This window comes from Emys orbicularis, chromosome 13, assembly GCF_028017835.1.
Source record: "Emys orbicularis isolate rEmyOrb1 chromosome 13, rEmyOrb1.hap1, whole genome shotgun sequence".
Taxonomy (NCBI): domain Eukaryota; kingdom Metazoa; phylum Chordata; order Testudines; family Emydidae; genus Emys; species Emys orbicularis.
In genome coordinates, this window is record NC_088695.1 from 880,397 (window position 1) to 904,114 (window position 23,718).

The 23,718-nt window shown below is 60.4% G+C and overlaps 2 protein-coding genes across 2 annotated transcripts in view; one reads left to right on the forward strand and one right to left on the reverse strand.

The window, feature by feature from the left end:
- The window catches only part of LOC135887747 (class I histocompatibility antigen, F10 alpha chain-like), a 265,826-nt gene that overhangs the window by 175,316 nt on the left and 66,792 nt on the right, over positions 1 to 23,718 (forward strand). The window lies entirely within an intron of this gene.
- On the reverse strand, positions 7,418 to 10,979 carry LOC135888059 (zinc finger protein 664-like). The gene is made up of 3 exons (XM_065415875.1): positions 10,703 to 10,979; positions 9,707 to 9,814; positions 7,418 to 8,511 (listed from the first exon to the last, which is right to left on the reverse strand). Exons 1-3 carry the CDS (start codon positions 10,977 to 10,979, stop codon positions 7,418 to 7,420), a joined length of 1,479 nt encoding a protein of 492 aa, XP_065271947.1.

Below are 23,718 nucleotides of genomic sequence, written 5' to 3' on the forward strand. Positions count from 1 at the left end.
GGCCCTTAGCCTACAGGTCAACCCAGCACCCCCATTTGAGGCAGCATGCACCAGTGACGGGGTCCCCCCTTGTCCCAGCCCCTGCAGCCCGGTGGAGAGATGCTGGGGTCTCTACACTGGACTCAATCCGTCTCTCCGGGTGAGTGACTCCCCCAACGGTCCAATTCAGCAGCGCACTTCGCCTGTTCATCACCCCTAATCTCCCATCCCGCCCCACCGCGCCCGATCCACCGTCGGTGCCGTGGGACAAAGCTCCCCAGACCCTCACGGGGCGAAGACCCCCAAGAGCAGCTCCGTGAGCTCTGCACTGTCTGGTTTCGTGTTCACTGGGACGGTGAGAATCCCTCCTCCCCCAGCCCCAAAGCGACCTGAGAACAGACTAAGCTGTGTGACGGGGAACTCCCCCTCCCCGGCAGGGACTGGCTGAGGGGAGACCTCGCTCCAGCAGGGACAGAGACACCCCCAGTCCGGGCACCATACATGGAGGGCAGCCCAGCGAATTTCGGGGGGCAGAGCTGCTGGGGGCTGGGCAATCCAGCTAGGGAAGGGGGATTTAAAATTAAGTAGCCTGTACACAGGTCTGAGAGACGCTCACTGCGCCAGGGAGCTGGGCTCATCCTGTCCCTGCTCCGTGCCTCAGTTTCCCCTCTGTCAGAGAAGGATGACAATACCCGCCTCTGTAAAGAGCTTGGAGATCTGTGGATGACAAGCTCTGTGGAGGGGCTGAGAACCGCCCACGGGCTGCAGGACTGGGCCCCGGATTTGAGGTGTTTAAATAACAAGTAGCCATGGTGATGAAACAAGCCTTTATTTCCAGGGTACAAACATCTCGTCTGTAACTAGCAGACGGGCTCTGGAGATCACGTCACTGTTTGCAGAAACCTCCATCCTGTGCATTACAATAGTGCCTGCCAGCCTGTCACGGCCCAGGGCCCCGGTGCCAGGCGCTGGACAGACAGGCCCTGCCCCAAGCAGCTGACAATCTACACAGACAGGACAGTAACTGCGGCAGGGGACACTGAGGCACAGAGATGGCAAATGCCTTGTCCACGTTCACCCAGTGGCAGGGCTGGGAAGAGAACCGGAGTCTCCTGAGGTTAGGACCTGATCCTATTCCCCACCCACCTTTGGGCTAAGTTCCAGTGCCGGAAACACACAGCTACGAAGCCATTTCAGTGGCTTGCCCGGACTTGGGTTCCACCATCCTGGGCTCATCACTGACTCCTGGCGGCCGGCAGAAGCAATTCAGCCATGAAGTTAACCCCGGGTGAAGGATCTGTAGTGGGGGGGTGGCAAACGGGAGAACTCCAGGGCGCATTAAGGATGAAGCTCAAGGGGTTACAAGGAGTAACTCAGTCAGGGGTCCGGTTCTGGGCATTTGCAGCCCAAACCCAGAACCACCGGGAGGTCGCACTAGGTTATCAAGAGTCACTGAGAGCAGGCCATAAAACTCCAGGGAAAGGCTATTGTTTCAATGCAGTGCACAACTGGCCTGTGGAACTCACTGCCACAGGATGCAGCTGACATTAAAAGCTTAGCAGGACCGGACGCTCCTATGGCTAAGGAGAGCATCCAACGCCGAGTGGTTTTTTTAAAAACTGACTCCTAGAAACGGGTTATTCCATAATTGTCCACTAGGGGGCATCCTACACCCGGAGCAGCTGGCATTGGCCACTAGCAGAGACGGGATACCGGGGTAGATGGGCCTGTGGCAGGGCCATGCCCCCTTGTGGCACAGCGCAGCCCTGCTGGCACCTTGCCCTCAGTCCCGTGCCAGTTCCCCCGATAACGCGTTCACTGCCGAGTACTCAGCGTAACGTTCCCCTTCCCGGGGCGCCGTGTGCTGAGTCTATGAAATAGCCTCTATTGGCCCTTCTGGCCTAGACCCTTCCCTCTTGGGGTTCCCAACTCCCCCTAGCTCCAGGTCCCCGGGCCCCTCTGAGCCAGGGAGCCCTGTCCGTGCCCCTGCAACCCCTGGCCTCTCTGGGGAGCCTTTTCCACGGGCCATCTCCTGCCCTGCTCCCATAGCACCATCCCCCGGTAAGGGATCCCCCAGCCCTCCTCCGTGGGGCCTTTCCCTGATTCCCACAGGTACCCCGGACCACCAGTGTCTGGGTTCCAGCCCCCCTCCCTCCCCCGAACAGCTCCTCTTGCCCGGCCCAGCGTCAGCTAACAGCTGGGTTTTCTCCTTCTCGGGCCTAGAGGATTAAATCTCACCCCTGAATAGGCCGTCTTGATATTCCTTTCATTAGCAGCCCTACAGCAACGGTCTAATGGAACAGCTGGCGTGAAACCAGGCCCAGACCAGGCTAAAGGGCAGAATCACCTTTCCATGAACACACACTGTCATACGCCTTTCCCCTCCTCCATCCTGAGCCAGAGCCCCCTCTGGAGCCAGGGATTGAGTCACTTCTGTCTGAAGAAGGCATAGAGCAGTGAGACTAGATAGCAAACGGACACCCCACGCTCCAGTATTCGAGAGAGAGTCAGTTACTCACCCACCCCTCCCTTGTGCTTGGACAGCTCCTACGCGGAAGCCATGATCCTGGGCTAAAACATCCACCGAATCGGGCATAAGATGTAATTTGATCACGGGCTCCAGTCAGGTTTTTGTTTAAACCAAATATGTTCATCGCTCTCCGAAAAGTTGCATGGAAGTTTACACACGAAGGCCATCGTGTAAGTCTTGTGTCACGTTAAACACAGTCCTAGTAGCTACGACTCGGCCGTGCAAGGGACCACTCACTGTCCAGGGGGGATGAGGTCACAGCTATTACACCAGATTCCCTTCCTGCTGGGGAGATCTCTCATCTCTACACTGAACCAGACCCTGGTGCCGTTCTTGTAATGTAAACACTTTGAGATGTACGCCAAGAAGTGAATTAATGTCCAAGTTCACACCAGCGTTCCCAGGTTTAAATTAGAATTTAATTCTCAAGGTAACAACTCTCAGTTCTTTTTTGGTAACAAAATCCTACAATTTGCCTGAATACATATAGCTAAATTTGTTATAATTTGTGTTTGTAATTATTTTTTTTTTTTAGCTTAGAAATAGTGTTTGGTATTAGTATGAGAGTTAATGTGGAAATGTATCTTTACATTCTACTGATCTAGAAATGATCTATAAAAGAATTGTTATTTTAATTATAAATATGATATTAAACATGAGTTAGAAATATAATTTTTGCTTTTTTTTACTAATGTTTTTAAGTTATTGAGGATAATGCCTGGGATAGCCAGATTATTTTAGTTACTGGGAATTAGGAGATTGTTTTGATAATTAACCTACAAGTTGTTTAAAATTAGAATCAAATTGGGGAAAACTTCTTATTCTTAAGAGAAAGATGGAATGACCTCTCCTCAAATTAAAGTTAAGAACAAGCAGAAAAAAGAACAAACCTTGAAACTCTGCAATTAAGCAAAACTCCCAGAACATAATGACCACGTTACATCAGAAGCTTTCGTTCTGTGCTGAAATGGCGCAGGAAGTAACAACAGAAAGTTGAGCCAAACGACTTTTAAACGACTCGGTCAGTGTATATTTGAATTAACAGCGCTGACGAAGCCGCTAAGGAATTCCCAGGGAGGCTGGACGCCCTGGAAAGGTGGATATTTCTGGATCCAGCACGCCAGCTGGGTGGGTAAGAAACATGCAGTGACAATTTGACCTGCCAAGTGGACAAATTTACAATTTGCAACTGAATCTGCACCTATCCCCAAATCCGGGCCTGCCCAATGGCCGATGATTGACGCAATAAATTGATCGGTTTTTGGAACCGAGCCAGCCCCTCAATACAACTGAACAGAAAAATAAGTGTATACAAAACGTTGCAAAATCCCAGTTGGTTGGATCTCTCCGCTAAGAGACCCAACTCTCTTCCCCTGAGAGCAGCCTTCATCTAAAGCCCCTGAGGTCTGGAACACCCGGGCGTCTCGCTCCCGACTCGGGAAGAGCCCTCCTACGCACGTAAGCAAAGGTCAGGAACTTTGCTTTCCCGAGAGGGCGTCTCTTTTAACTAAAAGTCCTTTATGGACGAGAACCTGGGTTTTGGAACCTTAGAGGTCTGAAGTCCCAAATACACAGAACCCGAGGAAAGAAAGTGCTTGTCTGACAAGCCAAACCTAACTCTGTAAAAATACAATAATCAATCCCCACCCCCAGCATCACACCCGGAGATTCTGGATACCAAAGGAAGGTGAGAGAACCCCCTGAGCACTAAAGCACGGGACGGTTGCACAGGCCGTGTTCTCGGCGACGGTTCCACAGGGAACTTCTTTGCTTTGCAGGAGCCAGAATTTGGCCCTGTCCTCCCTCGTAGTTCAGATTCGTGTCCCAGAAATCCAGACCGTTGTTCTGGATCTTTCCACTGAAATTCTTAAACGTAACAGCGTCCACAGATCCCACTAAAATATCCTGGTTCCAAAGAAATGCCGAGCAAAACCACACTAAAAAGTGTGTGTGTGGGGGGGGGGGTCGGGGGGAAAAGCACTGAAATAGCCTTCAGATTTGAAATCTCCTAAGACTCTGGACGGAGTGCCAGGGGTAAATGGAACGCCCTGTAACAAAGTTCCGGTGCCTAAATCCCTGTGGCTGTCTCTCACCCGGAGAGCACTGTAATTGCATGGAAATAACATTTGCATGTTTGGTAGGAGAAGGCTGATCTAACGGGGACCAACTTACTGAAGCTACTTTGCTGTTGCTTCAAGAACTAACCGTAAGCTCCCAATTGTCCTGCTGGGTATTTTCCGCAATCGGGGGCTGCCCTGCGTGTTGGGAGAGCTCTAACGATTCCTTGTTTAATGGTTCTGCTCTGCATTGTCTTATTTAAACTCAGCTCCTAACGTGAAGTGCTACTGAGAACCAGCAACTTCGTTACGTGACTTGTTCTGCTCTGCCCGGTTTCTCCCCCCCCCGCAGCCATCCGGTCTCTGCACGTGTGAGTGAGAATTGCCAGAGAGACAGTCTCAGATCTCTCCCTGGTAACGTGACACTACCGGTGAGAGTGCAAAGCTACCCTCTAACTGCCAAACCTCACTTCTGTCTCAGTCGTGGGGCATAAACTTGAGAAAACTTTCACGCCGACTTGAATTGTGGTGTGTGTTTGAACTACAGAGTCACCGAATGCGTTAATATCTTACACTCCGCACTAGCCTCAGGCCCGTTTCCGTGCACTCTAACTGAAATTGGTGCTGGTTTCCCTGTGATTTCAAATACTAAGAGGACGGTTTCTTCTTTTCCTGCATGTCACGCTTTATATCTAGACAAAGTCCGACTGGGAGTGAGGTGCACATTGTTACCAGTGAGGGTAACGAACCATTGGAACAATTTACCAGCGGCTGGGGTAGATTCTCCACCCGACAATGTTTAAATCACAACTGGCTGTTTTTCTCCAAGATCTGCCCCATTCATGATCCTAGGGCAGGTCTCTGGCTTGTGCTGTCCAGGGGGATGGACAGATGATCACAGTGGTCCCGTTTGGCTTTGGACTCCGTCAATCTCGATGTACATGTGCTGCGCCTGTGACCCTCTGCAGCTAAAGGCCTTGCTCGTACGCCCGTGACCCGGAGGACAGACGCTCGTTCACTCCTCACGCAGCCTTCCCCAGCGGCTCGCCTTGCCGGGCGTTTCAGGCCACAGCCCCACGCACCACTGGTCTGAGCTGTGTTACTATCTTCCGCCATTTCCAAACTTCCGCCTGTGAACGCCTCCGAACCGGAGCTGACCCCTCTGCCGGTCCTGGGCCTCTCCCCAGCCTTTGCAATCCGGCACTGCTAGCCCCCCCCCTCGGGGCACTGCTAGCCCCCCGCCAGGCACTGCTAGCCCCACACGCTGCACCCACTGGGCCCTGCTGCATTAACCCCTCGTCCACCAGCAGCACAGGCGGCGTCAGCCTTTCCAATCCCGGCAGAGGCTTTGATCCCCCCGGAGTCTCCAGCTCTGCTTGTGGGGGTGACAGATTGTCTCTGCCGTCCCTGCCCGGGCGGGAGGGACCTGCTGGGGCGCTGGGCCCCTCTTCTTCCCCTCCCATCAGTGACAGGCTTGGCACGGCTACAGGTCCAGTTGGGGGGGGGATACCTCAGCCCTGCTCAGGGTCCCAGCAATCGGGGGACACCCCCTCCCACCCCTGGGAGTGCCTGTTTCATCCCTCTGTCAACAGCACAATTCCCTCTGCCATCAGCACAACTCATCGGCTGCCTCCCATCCCTCCCCAGTGCAGAGTGTTCACAGCCTCGGCTGAGAAACAAACCCCCCAGCCCTGTACCGCCGTCCTCCCACGCTCCCTGCCTGCCCCTACCTCCCCCCACTGCAGGGATCAGGGACACACACACACCCAGCTCAGCCTCTGAGTCCCGGTCCGTGACTCTCACCCTCAGCCGACAGAAACCCCGCAGCTTCCTGACGCAGCGACTCCTGGTCTTTTCTACATGGTTTATTGATCACTTGCAGGGTCCATCCAGCACAGAACTCTCTGGGCAGGGGGAAGAGGAGAAATGAGGCAAAGGGATGCGCAGGAGAAGCCTGGCGGGACTCCTGGCCCGGTCGGGCAGCCTCAGCCATCCCGGGACGACGTCATCGGCCTTTTATCAGTCGAGCTAGAATGGAACGCCTCATCATAAATACAGCTCGTTAAATACAGCCGGGAAGGGGGCGACAGCGCTGGTCAACTCCCCCAGGCAGCAGGGAGCTCCCCACAAGGGCTCCGGGGTACCACTGGCAGGGTGCACAGTGCCACGCTCCTTGGGGAGACCCGGGGAAACGAGAGCGAGCGGGGCTGGCTCTCCGTCCTGCCGGCCAAGCCCCGGCACAGCCCGTCAGACGCGAGTCACCCCAGCGCCCAGCTCCGTGGGCAGCACCGAGGGGAGAGGGCAGCGCCCCACGGGACACGGCTCCAGCTGGGCAGGACACAGCCCACGTGTTTTCCATGGCTGGGGAATCAGAGGGGGGTGGGAGGTTCCTTCTCCCCCTGCCACATCAGGTGGGTCAGGAACTCGACAGCAAGGAGCTGATCGGGGCTGCCTGGGCTTGGCAGAGCCAAGGTCTGATCAGCTGCTAGCAAGGATGGGGCGGCCGGATACTTGGGAGAGGCATGAGGGAATAGGGGAGCACGCCCCTCACTCTGGCTGGGTGGGGCGGCGAGGGGGTCTCCTGCCCCGCGTGGTGTCTGGTGGGCAGGTACTGGGGAACCAGGCGGCCCTAGCAGGGCGGGGAGGGCGTCTCCTGCCCCGTGTGGCGTCTCTGGTGGGCAGGTACCAGGGGAATCAGCCGGCCTTAGCAGGGCGGCGAGTGGGTCTCCTGCCCCGCGTGGTGTCTGGTGGGCAGGTACTGGGGAACCAGGCGGCCCTAGCAGGGCGGGGAGGGCGTCTCCTGCCCCGCGTGGCGTCTCTGGTGGGCGGGTACCAGGGGGACCAGCCGGCCCTAGCAGGGCGGCGAGGGCGTCTCCTGTCCCGCGTGGCGTCTCTGGTGGGCGGACAGGCCGGCGCCGCGCGGGACGCTCTCCCCGCACTCGGGGCAGGGGCGGGCTCGGCGCCCCACGTGGGTCCTCTGGTGACGGCTGAGGTTGGAGCTCTGGCTGAAGGTTTTCTGGCAGCGGGGGCAGTGGAAGGGGCGCTCGCCCGTGTGCAGGATCAGGTGGGTGACCAGGTTGGAGCTCTGGATGAAGCTCTTGCCGCAGTCGGGGCAGCGGTAGGGGCGCTCGGCCGCGTGCGTGCGCCGGTGCCGGTTGAGGGTGGAGCTCTGGGCGAAGGCCCGGCCACAGTCGGCGCAGGCGTAGGGCCGCTCGGCCGTGTGCACCCGCCGGTGCGTCACCAGGGTGGACTTGACGCCGAAGCTCTTGCCGCAGTCGGGGCACTTGTAGGGGCGCTCGCCCGTGTGGATGCGCTGGTGCCGGTGCAGGTGGGAGCTGTGGCTGAAGCGCTTGCCGCAGTCGGGGCAGCGGTAGGGGCGCTCCCCGGTGTGGGTGCGCTGGTGCATGACGAGGTGGGAGCTGCGGCGGAAGCGCTTGCCGCAGTCGGGGCAGCGGTAGGGGGTCTCGGCCGTGTGGGTGCGCTGGTGCCGGATCAGGTTGGAGCTCTGGGCGAAGCGCTTGCCGCACTCGGCGCAGGCGTAGGGCTCCTCGCCCGTGTGGACGCGCCGGTGCGTGGTCAGGTCCGAGCTCTGGCTGAAGCCCTTCCCGCACTCGGGGCACTTGTAGGGCCGCTCCCCTGTGTGCACCGTCTGGTGCCGGATGAGGTGCGCGCTCTGGCCGAAGCCCTTCCCGCACTCGGGACACGTGAAGAGTCTGTCTCCTGGGGAGGCTCTGGGCTGGGCCACAGTGCTGTGGGGACCTGTGAAATCCGCCCTGTACGGCGCCGACTCACCCAGTCTCTCCGCCGTGGCATTGTCTTCCTGACGCTCGCAGGCCGCTCCCCGCTGAGGGCTCTGGGAACGTCCCGGGAACGTCCCATACAGTTCTGCTGGCTGCGGACCGTCCTGTTCGGGATTCTCCTCGGTCTCACTCACCAGCCCCTCGCCTGCTGGGAAAGAATCCAGACACGGGTCAGTCTCGGCTCAGAAAGGGGGGCGGCAAACCAAAGAACATTCCCCTGTGGCTGGGAATCTGCCCCTCGGAGACAGACCGGAGCCGGGAGCCCCTGCAGGGTTCAGCACTCATTTACAATCAATGCACTGACGTTCCCAGCCCGTCTGGTGGGGGAGATGATTCACAGCTGCTGTGCTGCCTTCCTGAGTCTGCAGACAGGTAGCGCCTGTGCTGGGCTGCTGCCCAGAGTTTCCCCTGCAGCAGCAGCAAAGGGAAATTGGCAAGAATCTGGTCAGTTTCAGGACTGCTGTGAGACTGATCCAGATCAGGTCAATTTCACTCTGTCCCCGCTGGGAGGCTCTGAACTTGGAGCTATTCACCAGAGGGACAGACAGACAGACACGCTGGGATCTAGCGATGACGGATGGACGGGGTAGGAGCTAGGGACGTGGCTAGACAGAGACGTCTCCCTTCCTGCAGCACGTGGCCATCACATTTCCAGGCAGCGACCTGGCAGCGGGAGCTCTCTGCGGCCCAACCGGCTTAAATTGTCACAGATTTGAAGAAAGAAAATAATCCCTGGCTACAAAGCAGGTCATGGTCATTATCCCCATCTGTACAACGGGGAAACTGAGGCACCGGGAGGGAAAGTGACTGGTTCAAGGTCACCCAGCAGGCCAGTGCCCAACCCAGCTCTCCTGACTCCCAGGGCAGTGCTGTATCCACTAGGCCACGCTGCTTCCTGGTGCTTTTGAAGTGAACTTCCAGGCGAGGTACAGAAATGAAACCTCCTGCCCCCTGCGTCTGCGCAGCCAAGTGGCTATTTAGCCTGACGGACACACGAACAAACCCCAGGCGTCAGGGCACCCGAGCCATAGGGCAGGGGTCTCTGAGAACCGGCACCCTAAGCCAGCAGCCGTCCTCTGGTTCGGGGCTCGGGGCTCTGTTCCCGGCCCTGCTGCTGGGTGACCTGCACAAGCCACATCCCCTCTCTGGGCCCGTTTCTCCTCCCGCCCCGTGTCCGTCCGGCCTAGTCAGACTGGGAGCTCTGCAGAGTGGGGCAGCCTCTGGGGATTTGTACAGCACCTGGCATGGCCCACGAGCTCTGCTAATGCAAATAGTAATAACGAGAACCCATGTTGGGGGCTTCGCCCCTGGTTTCCGACTCAGTTTAAGCGACTCCTCACCTGTGCGGGCGTCTCTCGGGGTCTCCTCAGCGCCCCGGGGGCCCGGGATCCCCGGCTCTGCCCCTCGCTCCATCCGGGAGAGCGCGTCCGGTCCGGGGATCAGAAATCCTGCTCGGGGGACAGGGACAGGCGAGATCAGGGCTGGGGACGTGGCCCCACGTTTGTTGCATGGAAGGGTCCATGATTCTAACACAGCCGCTTTTCGGGCTGGTCCAGGGCACGGGGAGGTGTGGGGAGGGGGCAGGATACCGGGTGGGATGGGCCTGTGGGGCTGACCGGGGGGCAGGGAGGGGGCAGGATACCAGGCGGGATGGACCTGTGGGGCTGACCGGGGGGCAGGGAGGGGGCAGGATACCAGGCGGGATAGGCCCGTGGGGCAGACCCGTGGGGCAGGGAGGGGGCAGAATACCAGGCGGGATGGGCCTGTGGGGCTGACCAGGGGGTCAGGGAGGGGGATACCACAGCCCCTGGGGTCTCACTGTCCGGGCTGCAGACACCCAGGGCGGTGGGGGTGCGGGGTGGGGGGGCTCTGGGAGGGCGCGGGGGGGGGCTGTGGGATGTTCAGATCTTAGTCACCCCCCTGCCTGCCGCTCCTGCCCCATGGCTGGATGGGGGGCTGCGCCCTCCCCTCCCGCACTGCCCCCATCCCCTCCCGCCCTCCCCCCGCCCGCGGTCCCGCAGCGCCCCCCGGCCCGGCCCGGCCCCTCCCGCACCTGCCGGCCCCGGCGCAGCAGCTCCCTCCCGCCGGCGGAGCTCGGCGCTGCCCGGCCCAGGGGCGGCTCCGGCTCCGGCTCCAGCCCAGCGCGGCCCCCGGGCTCCCCCCGCCCGGGCGCGGATACAGCAGCGGCGGCGCTGACCCAGGAAGCCCAACCCCCGGGGGGGCGGGGAGAGCGGCCCGGGATGGGGGGAGCAGCCCATGGACCCGCCCCCGGACCCGCCTCTGCCGGGCGGTTCCCACCCTCCCGGAGGGGCCGGGAGGCTCCCGGACTCACAGACCGTGTCCGGGGGGAACCAGCAGGACCAGGGCCAGCAAAGCGCCCGCCAGCTCCGGCTGCTCCCCGACCCCACGCTGGGCCCCCCAGTCCTGCAGCCCCCCCCGCTCAGCTCCCCTGCTCCGGGCTGCCCGCCTGAGGGGCACCGTGGGGCTGGACGGGGACCTGGGGACCCCGGGGTCGGGGCGCTCGCCTGGGAGACCCGCCTGCGATTCCCAGCTCGCCCCAGGCGGCCTGGAGAGCTTGGGCCAGGCCCTGTCCTCTGGGTCCCGCCGGGCCATGGGGTGACACCCACCCTGCCCCGCACATGGGGGGCCAGGCCCTGGCCTCTGGGTCCCGCCGGGCCATGGGGTGACACCCACCCTGCCCCGCACATGGGGGGCCAGGCCCTGGCCTCTGGGTCCCGCCGGGCCATGGGGTGACACCCACCCTGCCCCGCACATGGGGGGCCAGGCCCTGGCCTCTGGGTCCCGCTGGGCCATGGGGTGACACCCACCCTGCCCCGCACATGGGGGGCCAGGCCCTGGCCTCTGGGTCCCGCCGGTCACAGGGGAGCTATTCGTGTGTGTATATATGTGTGTGTGTGTGTGTGTGTGTGTATTATTCTCACAACAAACAAGTTAATAACTTGCACGTTGATAAGGTCACTGGTTAAGGACACAGTAAAAGCAGCCTGACGGGTTAATAACCGAGCCGGGTTAATAGTTACATCACAGGGCGTTTTAATACCTGGTGCTGCAAAGAGCCGCAGGAGACACGTTAAACAGGTGCTCGGGGCGTGCGAGATGCAGTCTGTGTCCCTGCACCAGGGCCTGTGAGGCTCAGACACGCTGGGAACAGGGGCCGGGTACATTCCTTGGGGAGACAGAGGCGTTTACACCCGTATCGGGATCCTGCTGCCAGCTGCTGCCCCCCTGCTCCAGCCTGGCTGGGCCATGGGGCCGGCCTGCGCGTGGATCAGGCAGGAGAATTCCCCAGCCAGCGTAGCGGGGCGTGTTAGGCGTGTTACACAGGGAGTGCCCGGGGGAGGGATCCGTAACTCAGCCTTGGGGCGAAACCTTCCAGGCCTGCGCGGGTCACAGAGCAGAACCAGCAGGTTATACGGTGTCGCCGACAAACCCCTCAAGAGCATTTCCTGGGGGCCCGTCACCCCATTTACACTCCTGTTCTCTCGGCAAAGGACTCGGGGCGACTGGGAACCACAAAGCCGCTTTAGTCCTCCTGCTTCAGAGCAGGAAAACCCCAAACAGCCCCTGAGTGCCCGGGCCCGGCTCCGGATGCTGCATTTCAGCCCCGCCCCAGGCCCTTCCCCGCGCCTGTCCTTAGCTCCTTCCTGAACGAGAGGAAACCCAGCTGTGCGTTTTACTAACTGACACGACGGGCCAATGAAACCAGAAGCTAGAGAAAGAAACGCGGAGCTGGTCCTAGGGGGGTAACCACATGCTGGAGGTAGAAAGAAGGGTAGCGTGGGGAAAACACTGGGCTGTATCTCAGGACGCCTGGGTCCTATTCCTGACTCTGCCACTGAGCTGCTGGCTGACCTTGGGCAAGTTACTTAATCTCTCTGTGCCTCATCTCCCTACCTGTGAGTGGGGAGAACGTGTGCTTTGGCTGTTTAGCGCGTAAGCCCCTTGGGGCAGGACAGTCTCTTCCACGGGGTAGGGCCAGCCGCTGGCCCAGGGGGCCCTGGTCCCCGAGACGCTCTGGTAATACAACGGCAATTAACAGAGGCCCTTGAGGGCTGAGATCTGACGAGTCCATGTCGTGTCCCCTGGAATAGGGCAGCATCCCTTTAACCAGCCCGTGAGCCTCCAGCGGCGCCCACCGTGCTCGGCACGTTAAAGCGGCCAGAACCCAGCCAGGGACGCGTGTCTCTGTAAATAAACATGGGTATTTTGGGCCCAGGTTATTCTTGTGTAATGAGCAAATGCCACGAGGTGCCCACTCAGAGACCCACCCTTGGAGACCCCACTGCGACCTCGGCTCCCTTCCAATGGGCCTGTCAGACGCCCGGCCATCTGCACCCCTCTCCCCCCAGCTTTTCAGTTACCACCCGCTCACAGTAGCTTAACCGAAGGACAGAAACTCGGTAACCTCTCAGCTCTGAACGTATGGAGCCAGCCCGGCCCAGAGCAGCTGAGACGCTGGTGAGCCACCGTGACACCAGCCAGCCTGTCCCGCTAACCAGCATTTACACGCCCAGCGGGCTTGTGCCTGCAGAGATCAGTCAGTCGGCTGGGCTGATAGACGGAGGGGCCCGATCTCCAGCCAGTGTGAATCCACACCGACCCCAACGGGGCTGGGGCCGATTCACACCAGCCGGGGACCCAGCCCCACCGACCCCAACGGGGCTGCGGCCGATTCACGCCAGCCGGGGACCTGGCCCCACCGACCCCAACGGGGCTGCGGCCGATTCATGCCAGCCAGGGACCCGGCCCCACCGACCCCAACGGGGCTGCGGCCAATTCACACCAGCCGGGGACCCAGCCCCACCGACCCCAACGGGGCTGCGGCCGATTCACGCCAGCCGGGGACCCGGCCCCACCGACCCCAACGGGGCTGCGGCCAATTCACACCAGCCGGGGACCCGGCCTGGATTAGGTGCCAGGAGGAGTGACACCAGCCTCAGCCCCTGCGGCTCAGGGATCAAGCCCCTGCTGCTGCTTCCCGGGGAATCGGCCCTGGCAGGCCGGGCTGGTAACGTCTCTCTGGCCAGAACCGGGGTTGGGATAAAACTTCCTGGCTCTGTCCGACCGCTGGAAATCAGCTGGGTCCTGGGATCAGAAGAAATGTCTGTTTGGAGCCACTTCACCGCCCGGCTGGGACCCCTGAATCCAGCGCGGAGGAGGGGCCGGTCGGGGCTTTCCCTCCCCTCCCCCTCGCCCCCAGGCTGCTGGAGGGGCCCGGCAGTGGGGAGGGGGAGCCCGTCGGGGGGCTGGGTAGTCAGGGGGTCCGCGATCACCTCAGGGCACCGTGTTGGGGCATTTGTAGGGGCGCTCCCCGGGGTGGATCCTCTGGTGCCGGGTGAGCCCCGAGACCTGGCCAAAGCTGTTGCGGCAGACGGGGCACTGGAAGGGGCGCTCGGCCGTGTGGGTGTGCTGCTGGCTGATGAGGGTGGAGCTGGCCCCAAAGGCCCTCCCGCATACAGGACATTTATAGGGGCACTCGCCCGTGTGGGTCCGGCGGTGCTTGACCAGCTGGGAGCTGTGGCTGAAGCCCTTCGCGCATTCGGGGCAGCGGTAGGAGCGTTCGCCTGTGTGGATGCACTGGGGGGTGACGAGGTGGGAGCTCACCTGGAAGCCCTTCCCGCAGGCCAGGAACTTGTAGGGTTTCTCCTCCGTGGGCCGGCTCCGGTGCCGGATGAGGTTGGAGCTGTGAGCGAAGCCTTTCCCACATTCAGGGCACACGTAGGGGCGCTCCCGTGTGGACGTGCCGATGCCTGGTCATGTCTGAGCCCAGGGCAAAGCCTTTCCTGCAGTCGGGGCATTTGTGGGGGCTCTCCCCCGTACGGACGGCCTGGTGTCTGATAAGCTGGGCGCTCTGACGGAAGCTCCTCCCACACTCCTGGCACCGGTACAGCCTGTCTGCGTTGTGCTGACCCTCGGGGCTCCCAGACACGTTCCCCTGGGATTGACTCAGCACCATCCCACACGGTTCCGCTCGCTCCCGATCCTCCTTCTGGGGATCCCCCTCCTCGCTCTCACTCACCGGCCCGTCACCTGCAGGATTCAACGTGTTAAAGCTCCCAGCCTGGCTGGGTGGGAAGCAGAATCCAAATGGGGATCCCAGCACCACCTTCCTGAGTCTGCAGCCAGCCCACCTGGTGCCTCTGTGTGCTCAGAGCCTCCCCAGCCGCAGCAGAGGGAAATGGGCCCAGAACCGGGACAGTCGCACAGCTGCCTTTGAAATCAGCCAGGCAAAGCACTGGGTCATCCGGCACGTACAGACTGTTCCACACACAGCTCTGGCACCGTCCCTGGGCTTCTCTCCAGCAGCCCCGCGGCTCCCGGAGCCCAGCCACCTTCTGATTCAGCACCTTTCCCCTGACCTGGCTTGGAGTGCGACTGGGAGTGGGAGCTGATGGGAAAGGCAGGAGGAGGGACCCGTGCAATGGGGAGGGGCTGATGGGAGTTGTAGCCCCCCTGCTTAGCAGATCTGTCACAGCTCTCTTCTGAACTGGGATTGAAACGTCCATCCTGTCTCCTCCAGGCGGGAGTCGCTCTGACTCCTGTGAGCTCGAGCCACGCCACACGCCCCCTTGGGTTACAGTCCAAAAAGGCTCATGTCGTGCAAGGGAAGGAGGAGGATCCGGGGAACTACAGGCCAGTCAGCCTCACCTCAGTCCCTGGAAAAATCATGGAGCAGGTCCTCAAGGAATCAATTATGAAACACTTAGAGGAGAGGAAAGTGATCAGGAACAGTCAGCATGGATTCACCAAGGGGAAGTCGTGCCTGACTAACCTAATTGCCTTCTATGAGGAGATAACTGGCTCTGTGGATGAGGGGAAAGCAGTGGATGTGTTATTCCTTGACTTTAGCAAAGCTTTTGATACGGTCTCCCACAGTATTCTTGCTGGAAAGTTAACGAAGTATGGGCTGGATAAATGGACTATAAGGTGGATAGAAAGCTGGCTAGATCGTCGGGCTCAACGGGTAGTGATCAATGGCTCCATGTCTAGTTGGCAGCTGGTTTCAAGCAGAGTGCCCCAAGGGTCGGTCCTGGGGCTGGTTTTGTTCAATATCTTCATTAATGATCTGGAGGATGGCGTGGACTGCACTCTCAGCAAGTTTGCAGATGACACTAAACTGGGAGGAGTGGTAGATACGCTGGAGGGTAGGGATAGGATACAGAGGGACCTAGACAAATTAGAGGATTGGGCCAAAAGAAATCTGATGAGGTTCAACAAGGACAAGTGCAGAGTCCTGCACTTAGGATGGAAGAATCCCATGCACTGCTACAGACTAGGGACCGAATGGCTAGGTAGCAGTTCTGCAGAAAAGGACCTAGGGGTCACGGTGGACGAGAAGCTGGATATGAGTCGACAGTGTGCCCTTGTTGCCAAGAAGGCTAACGGCATTTTGGGCTGTATAAGTAGGGGCATTGCCAGCAGATCAAGGGACGTGATCATTCCCCTTTATTCGACATTGGTGAGGCCTCATCTGGAGTACTGTGTCCAGTTTTGGGCCCCACGCTACAAGAAGGATGTGGAAAAATTGGAAACAGTCCAGTGGAGGGCAACAGAAATGATTAGGGGGCTGGAGCACATGACTTATGAGGAGAGGCTGAGGGAACTGGGATTGATTAGTCTGCAGAAGAGAAGAATGAGGGGGGATTTGATAGTTGCTTTCAACTACCTGAAAGGGGGTTCCAAAGAGGATGGATCTAACTGTTCTCAGTGGTGGCAGATGACAGAACAAGGAGTAAAGGTCTCAAGTTGCAGTGGGGGAGGTTTAGGTTGGATATTAGGAAAAACTTTTTCACTAGGAGGGTGGTGAAGCACTGGAATGCGTTACCTAGGGAGGTGATGGAATCTCCTTCCTTAGAGGTTTTTAAGGCCCGGCTTGACAAAGCCCTGGCTGGGATGATTTAGTTGGGATTGGTTCTGCTTTGAGCAGGGGGTTGGACTAGATACCTCCTGAGGTCCCTTCCAACCCTGAGATTCTACGATTCTATGATTCCTTTCAGTTAGTCAGTGTCCCATGCCATGAGCCTCCCCCATGGGGGAGTTCTTGGTCCCCCGCGAAGGGTGAGGACTGGGGAATTCGGGGACACATCCGTGCTGAATTAATCTTTACATAGCAGGGGTAGTCGTTGGACTTTGCCAAAGTCCAAATTTCTCGGTCAAGGTAGAGTCAAGGGCCAGACTCCAGAGACAATAACAATGAAATAAGTAAAGAGATTTCAGGGTCCGGGCAAACGTGTCTGGCGGTCCGGATTTGCCCGGTGTCCCCTGTTCTAGTGGGACTGACCAGTTAGTGACATCCTAGGTCAGTGAGAAGCAGATCTCAAGGACGGGGACGGAGTACATGAAGAACTGGGCGGACGGCAGGGACTGGAGAGCCATGCGAGAAGGCAGGACAGGAAAGAAGTGACAGTTCGTGTCGCTGTAAATAAGGAAGGGGCCATGTTTTAATGCTTGGTAATAATTATCATTTTTGCATTTCTTTACAATTGTTCTGTTCATGACGTTGTGTGTAAAGCAGCTAACCAGCGATGGTGCCTTGGGTGACGTTAAACAGACATTGCAGGCGGTCTCTGTGCTGTTCAAGGTTACCGAGTGAGGAGTGTACGAATGAGCGATACCCGCACGACTTGTTTAAAACCCTGATGATCCGATCTGGCCCCGGTCCCAGTTTGATTGGATCCACGGGGTCCCGCTGAAATCGTTGTGAATGACGGGGTACGGGACAGAGCTACACAGACCCTGCAGCCCCCCGGAGGGGAGGTCAGGTCATTAGCCCAGGGACCTGATGGGACAGTTGGGTTTATAACTTCGGCCTGTGTGGGAAGTAACCACGAAAAGTCCGTCAGGTTATCCTGAGTCACGGATGATGTTACAGGCAGGTGACAAAACCCAGACCGAGCCGGAATTAGTTCAGCCGAAGAGGCCGATTGCTACGGCGCTGGGACTGTGCGTGTTAAGATTTGAACTTCATAAATACGAAAACGGGGGAACGAAGTAACTTACACATCAGTTTGTCCGTATGGAAATAAATTTAATTGGTGAACATAACGATGAGGGGCTGGGCCGGGCCGCCCACCACCCCCTTTGCAGGGCCTTAAAGAAAGAGACTTTGGGGGGAAAAACCAAAACAACCAGACGGGTCTCCTGGAGCGAGTTTCCCCACCCTGGCTGCCACCCCCGTCTCCTGGGATCTCACCCTGAGAAATGTCCACCCAGCCCGGGCCAGAGAGCGGGACCCACAGGACACGGCCACCCCCAGCTCCAGCCAAAGCCCAGACAACACCTGGGCTGAACAGATCAGACGTTTGGCTCCAGCCCGTCTCAGCTCCCTTCTCCTGTCCCGTCACTGCCAGCGCTGATGCACCCAGGAGACGCTCAGACAAAGGGCCTTTCCTCTCTCCGGCGGACGGGAACGGGACCGCGGACACTAACAGGGTAAGCCTGGCTGACTTCGTACTTTACCGGCTCGGCCTTTGCTGCGTCGTTACGAAACGGTTCCCAGGCTGCTGAACGGTGTTTGCCCTGGCGCTGAGCGGGCAGCGGTCTCTGCACCCCAACTCCGGCCCGTGTTTAACACTGTGTAACGGTGGACAGCGGCTGGGTTATGTTAACACCGCCGGCCCATTCACGCCGGCCCCCTACGCCGGGCTGGCAGGACGGAAGAGCTGGTCAGGAATGCTGGGGGCTGCTGGGCCGGAGGAGTCCCCGATCGGCCACGCCCTATGCCAGTGAGCGGGCGGCTGGCTAGAGCGCCCTGGACGCCGGCCGGGGGTCAGTCCCCCGCGTGCAGCCGCTGGTGCACCAGCAGGTTGGCTCTCTGGCTGAAGCGCTTGCCGCAGCCGGGGCACTGGTGGGGGCGCTCGCCCGTGTGGGTGCGCTGGTGGGTCAGCAGGTTGGCGCGCTGGTTGAAGCTCTTGGGGCAGCGGGGGCAGCGGAAGGGGCGCTCGCCCGTGTGCAGCACCTGGTGGGTGAGCAGGTTGGAGCTGCGGTTGAAGCTCTTGCCGCACTCCAAGCAGCGGTAGGGCCGCTCGCCCACGTGGATGCGCCGGTGCCGGTTGAGGGTGGAGCTCTGGGTGAAGCGCTTGCCGCACTCGACGCAGGCGAAGGGGCGCTCGGCTGTGTGCACCCGGCGGTGGTTGACCAGCGTGGAGCGCACGCTGAAGCGCTCGCCGCAGTCCGGGCACTGGTGGGGGCGCTCGCCCGTGTGGGTGCGCCGGTGCTGCGCCACGTCCGAGTTGGTGCGGAAGCCCTTGCCGCAGTCGGGGCACTTGCAGGGGCGCTCGGCGGTGTGGGTGCGCTGGTGGGCCAGGCGGTGCGAGCTGCGGCGGAAGCGCTTCCCGCACTCGGGGCAGGGGTAGGGGGCCTCGGCCGTGTGGCTGCGCTGGTGGATGATGAGCTCCGAGCTCTGGCGGAAGCGCTTGCCGCACTCGGCGCAGTGGAAGGGCTCCTCGCCCGTGTGGAGCCGGCGGTGGCTGACCAGGTCCGAGTTCTGCCGGTAGCTCTTGCCGCAGTCCGCGCACTGGTACGGCCGCTCGCCCGTGTGCACCGTCTGGTGCCGGATGAAGTGCGAGCTCTGCGTGAAGCTTTTCCCGCACTCCGGGCAGGTGTAGAGCCGCCCTGGCCGGGCCGTGGCCTCGCTCGGGTCCATTGTGTCGCCCCCGCGGGGGGCGGGTTCATCCCCACTCTCCTCCGTGGGGTTCCCCTGCTGCCCCTCGGAGGCTTTCCCCGGCTCCAGACTCCGGGAAATGTCCCCTCCAGCTCCTCCTGGCAGCGTCTCATTCGCCACCCCTGGCTGAGTCACCTCCTCCTCGTTCCCACGCGCTGAAAGAAAGAGAGAATCCAGACACCCGTCACTCCCTGCGCTGGACTCCTCAGGTCAGGGGAACAAACCCGAGGTGTAAAAAATCCGCTGGCTGCTGGCACTGCCCCTGGTGGGAGGAGAGGCCGGGAACTCCCCGAGGATTCAAGCTCTCATTTCTGGCCCTTCTTGTTGGGAGGCTGATTTTGTAGGGAGCCCGATGAGGCCGCACTGCCTTCCTGAGTCTGCAGACAGGCAGCTCTGGTGCTGCTCAGAGATCCCCAGCAGCAGGAAACTGAGACGAGACTGGCCATTTTCAGGCTGTTTCCTGTGGGCTGCTGTGACACTGACAAGAGTCAGGTCGATTTCACTCTGGCGCCCGCAGGGGCTCTGAGCACCAGCAGAGGGAGCACTTGGGGCTATTCCCAGAATGGGGCAGGGCGGGCCGGGGGGGGCGGGGGGGGGTAGATTGGGTACACTAGGATCCAGGGGTGGATGGACAGATAGTGCAGGGTCAGGGACGAGACCGGCCCCGTCTCCTTTGCTGCAGCGAGTGGCCGCCAGGTTCCCCACACCCCTAACTGGAGCGTTGCAGGAGTCCCCGCGGTTCAGCTTCACGGGCAGATGTCAGCGCTTTCGAAATGTACTTAGAAAACGACCCTGCACGTCCCAGGACGTCGGCTGGGCGGGCGTGGGAGCGATCCATGAAAGTGACCGCGCTGCCGGGTACCGGGCACAGCCGGCCAGAGACGCTGGGTGACTAGTCAGCGTCAGCGCGAGCCCCGTGCGTCACCCCAGGGGAATTACCGGTGTGATGGGTGCTGAGGGGCAGCGCGGTCTGGTGGGTCAGACTCACAGAGCTTACGGCCGGAACAGACCCGGACAAAGATCCCTTTAGTAGCTGCTATTTCCCCCCTCGCAGGGACTTATACACCACAATCAAGTCACTCCTCCGCCTTTGGAGTCCTGGGCTCTATTCCCGGCTCCACCACCGGCTGCTACATCCTCTCCCTGGGCTTCTGTTTGCCCTCACACCCCTCCTCTCGCTGGCCGTTCACACGGCCGGATCCGCGGGGCAGGGACTGTCTCTCGCTACGTGTATGTCCAGCTCCGAGCACAATGGGCTCCTGAACTCAGTCCGGGCTAGATGCTCACGTCACACAAATCATTCTTCTTCTTCATAAGGTACAACATGGAAAAAGCAAGGAACGTAATGAGGTCACAATCTGGGCTGAGGCCTGGGGAGGCCGGGAGGCCTTTGCAGTGATTACATGACTGCTCCGGGCCTCCCTCGCAGCTGTTCACCTGGAGGTTGCAAAGCAAGATCTGCCTAACAACAGGGAAACCGAGGCACAGAAATGGGAAAGGAGGCAGCGGAGCTGGGAACCCAACAAAGAATTGACCGTAAGGTGGTAGATATTGGTTGTTGTGGTGAGATTTCGTGTGCGCACACTCACCACCTGAGACACTGTGTGAGTCTGTGTCCCCACTGCCTTGCACTAGGGACACACCTCTGTAAATGTTGTGTGTGGAGGGGGATGGCGGCCTGGGGTTTAAGCTAATCTGATGAGCTGCTTCGCCCTCAATACAGAATTAACTCCCCAGCCGCATTTACTCCCCCCATCCTGAAATCCCCTCCCCACGCGCTGGCTGCAGGGGCACCACCGGGCGAGTCACTGACGGATAAGCGAAGGAACCGCATTTCCTAACCGCTGGCCCCAGCCTGTTTTCTTCGTGCTGGCGGCAGCATCTGCCCAGTCAGCGTCTCTGCGGCCCCTGCGCAATCAGCTGCCCCGTTGTGTTGTGTGGGTCTCTCACACGGGAGTAGGGCAGAGAAAAACATTTACAAACATAAAATGGGGTTGGGGAAAAGGCAGGGGGCCGGGGCAGCCCCTGGAAGGCCTGTAAAGCCCCTTCTGTTACTGCCCAGGATGTAAAGACCCCAGGAAGCCAGCGGTGAATTTCTGAGACGATTTAAGCGATTCCTCACCTGTGCGGGCGTCTCTCGGGGTCTCCTCAGCACCCTGGGGACCCGGGACCCCCGGCTCTGCCCCTCGCTCCATCCGGGGCGCGTCCGGTCCGGGGATCAGAAATCCTGCTCGGGGACGGGGACAGGCGAGATCACGGTGTGCAACGCGGCAGGAGAATACACAGGAGTCGCATTTTACGCGGGGGTTAGGTTCTAAAGTCAGCCTGTAAGGCGAAAATCGCGTCTAGTCAAATTACCATTGAGTGGAATGGCGGGCGGAATCGCCCGCACTACAGGTACAGTATTTAAATTGTTATTTTTCTCTTTTTTTAATTTTTATTTTATTTTTTGCCAAGCGCGTATAGTTAAAATCGTGTCAGTTGAATCCGCGTATGATGCATCTCCCCTTGTATCTGCTACAGGGAAAGTCCCATGATTTTAACCCAGCCCCGGCCTGCTCCGGGGGACGTGGCCTGACCCAGGGGGCAGGACACCAGGTGGGATGGGCCTGTGGGGCTGACCGGGGGGCAGGGAGGGGGATGCCACCCCGGGGGGTACCACAGCCCCTGGGGTCTCACTGTCCCCGCTGCAGACACCCAGGGCGGTGGGGGTGCGGGGTGGGGGGCTCTGGGAGGGCCGGGGGGGCTGTGGGATGTTCAGATCTTAGTCACCCCCCTGCCCGGTGCCCATCAGCCGGTGGCGGCTGCTCCTGCCCCATGGCTGCGCCCTCCCCCCCCCCCGCACTGCCCCCATCCCCTCCTGCCCTCCCCCCGCCCGCGGCCCCGCAGCGCCCCCCGGCCCGGCCCCTCCCGCACCTGCCGGCCCCGGCGCAGCAGCTCCCTCCCGCCGGTGGAGCTCGGCGCTGCCCGGCCCAGGGGCGGCTCCGGCTCCAGCCCAGCGCGGCCCCCGGGCTCCCCCCGCCCGGGCCGGGAGCAGCAGCGGGGCCGGGCGCGGATACAGCAGCGGCGGCGCTGACCCAGGAAGCCCAACCCCCGGGGGGGCGGGGAGAGCGGCCCGGGATGGGGGGGGGGGGGGAGCAGCCCATGGACCCGCCCCCGCTGCCGGGAGGGGAGCGGCACAGACAGGGTCCGTCTACAGCGCATCGCCCACCCGGGGCTGCGGCCCCTGCTAGTGCGCTCGGGGCAGAGCTGGGGCCGGGGCGCGGGGAAGGCGGAGACGGGCCCTTGGTGCAGGGTCAGACCCCGGGTCTCCCCATCACCCGCCGCCCCTGGCTGCGGAGGGGGGGTCCCGGAGCCCACCCCCACCCCCTCCTGCCCCCCAGGAGACAGACAGACAGGGCCGGCCTGGGGGGCTGTGGGCCCTGCATTGCAGGGGGTCCAGGAGGGGGAGCTGGTGTTTGGGGCTGCGGCGGGTGGGGGGGCCGGGGACAAATTCCTCCGGCAGCAGCTCTGGGGAGCCCTCGGCGGTGCCCAGTGAACCTGGGCCGTCAATCCTCCCCCCCCCCCGGGGTTTGTATGGGGGGGGGGGCTCTGGGAAATACTCTCTGAGAATGGAAACCCCCCTGGGGGGCTTGGAGCTGCGGGGGGGGGGGGGGGTAAAGCCAGACCCTGCTCTGCTCACCCGGCCGCAAGCAGGCCCAGCGAGCGCCCTGCCGCTGCCAGGGCTCACCCGGGGGCTGGTTTGGGCAGTTCCACAGACAGTCCAGGGGGATTTTCAAGCCGTTTTGTTTGTTAGGTTTTTATCACGTTGCACATCGCAGTTGTGGGAGGTCGGGGGGGGTCGGACGGTTATTTCCTGCCAGCGATGGGGAGACTTGACACGTTAATGCTTTACAGCTGTTCAAACACGTGTCGCCATCGCGTGTCGGAACCCACACGGGAATGTCCCGAAATCTAACGCAGACCCGGGCTCCGACAGCTCGTGTCTTACTGTGCCTGGCTGACGTTTTCATCATTATCGACGGTAACATGGGGGGGGCGGAATCAACCTTGACTGACATTTACCGATAAAAATCTCGTCCGTTCCAAGCCCAGGTACCGGTACCAGCCAGCACTGGGGGGCCCGTGCCCCACGCTGCGTGGGGTGGATCACAACAGTTCTATCCAGGGTAGAAAAATACCAACAATCCTAGGAACGGCCCCACCGGGTCAGACCACGGGTCCCGCTAGCCCCGTGTCCTGTCTGCCCACACTGGCCGGTGCCAGGCACCTCGCAGGGAATTAACAGAACCGGGCGATTATCCGGTCAGCCAGGCCCAGCTTCCGGCAGGCAGCATCCAGCAAATGCTCTTGTAGCCTTCTGTGCCAGGAGATGGGGATCTTTATGTGTACTAAACACACACACACACACACACACACACACACACACACACACACAATGCAGTCTGTCAGGTCACTGGGGCCTTCTGTGCCAGGAGATGGGGATTAGACATAGACACACACACACACAGAGACACACACACAACACAGTCTGTGAGGTCACTGGGGCCTTCTGTGCCAGGAGATGGGGATCTTTACTTATACTAACCACACATACACACAGTTACACACAGAGACACACACACACACACACCGCAGTCTGTGAGGTCACTGGGGCCTTCTGTGCCA

Excerpts from the sequence above, each read along its gene's own strand:
- LOC135888059 (XM_065415875.1), bottom strand. The coding sequence starts at position 10,979 with ATGGCCCGGCGGGACCCAGAGGACAGGGCCTGGCCCAAGCTCTCCAGG. Across the intron at positions 9,815-10,702 it reads GCTGGTTCCCCCCGGACACG|GATTTCTGATCCCCGGACCG; the intron begins GTCTGTGAGTCC and ends TCCCCCGAGCAG. Across the intron at positions 8,512-9,706 it reads CCCGAGAGACGCCCGCACAG|GCGAGGGGCTGGTGAGTGAG; the intron begins GTGAGGAGTCGC and ends CTTTCCCAGCAG.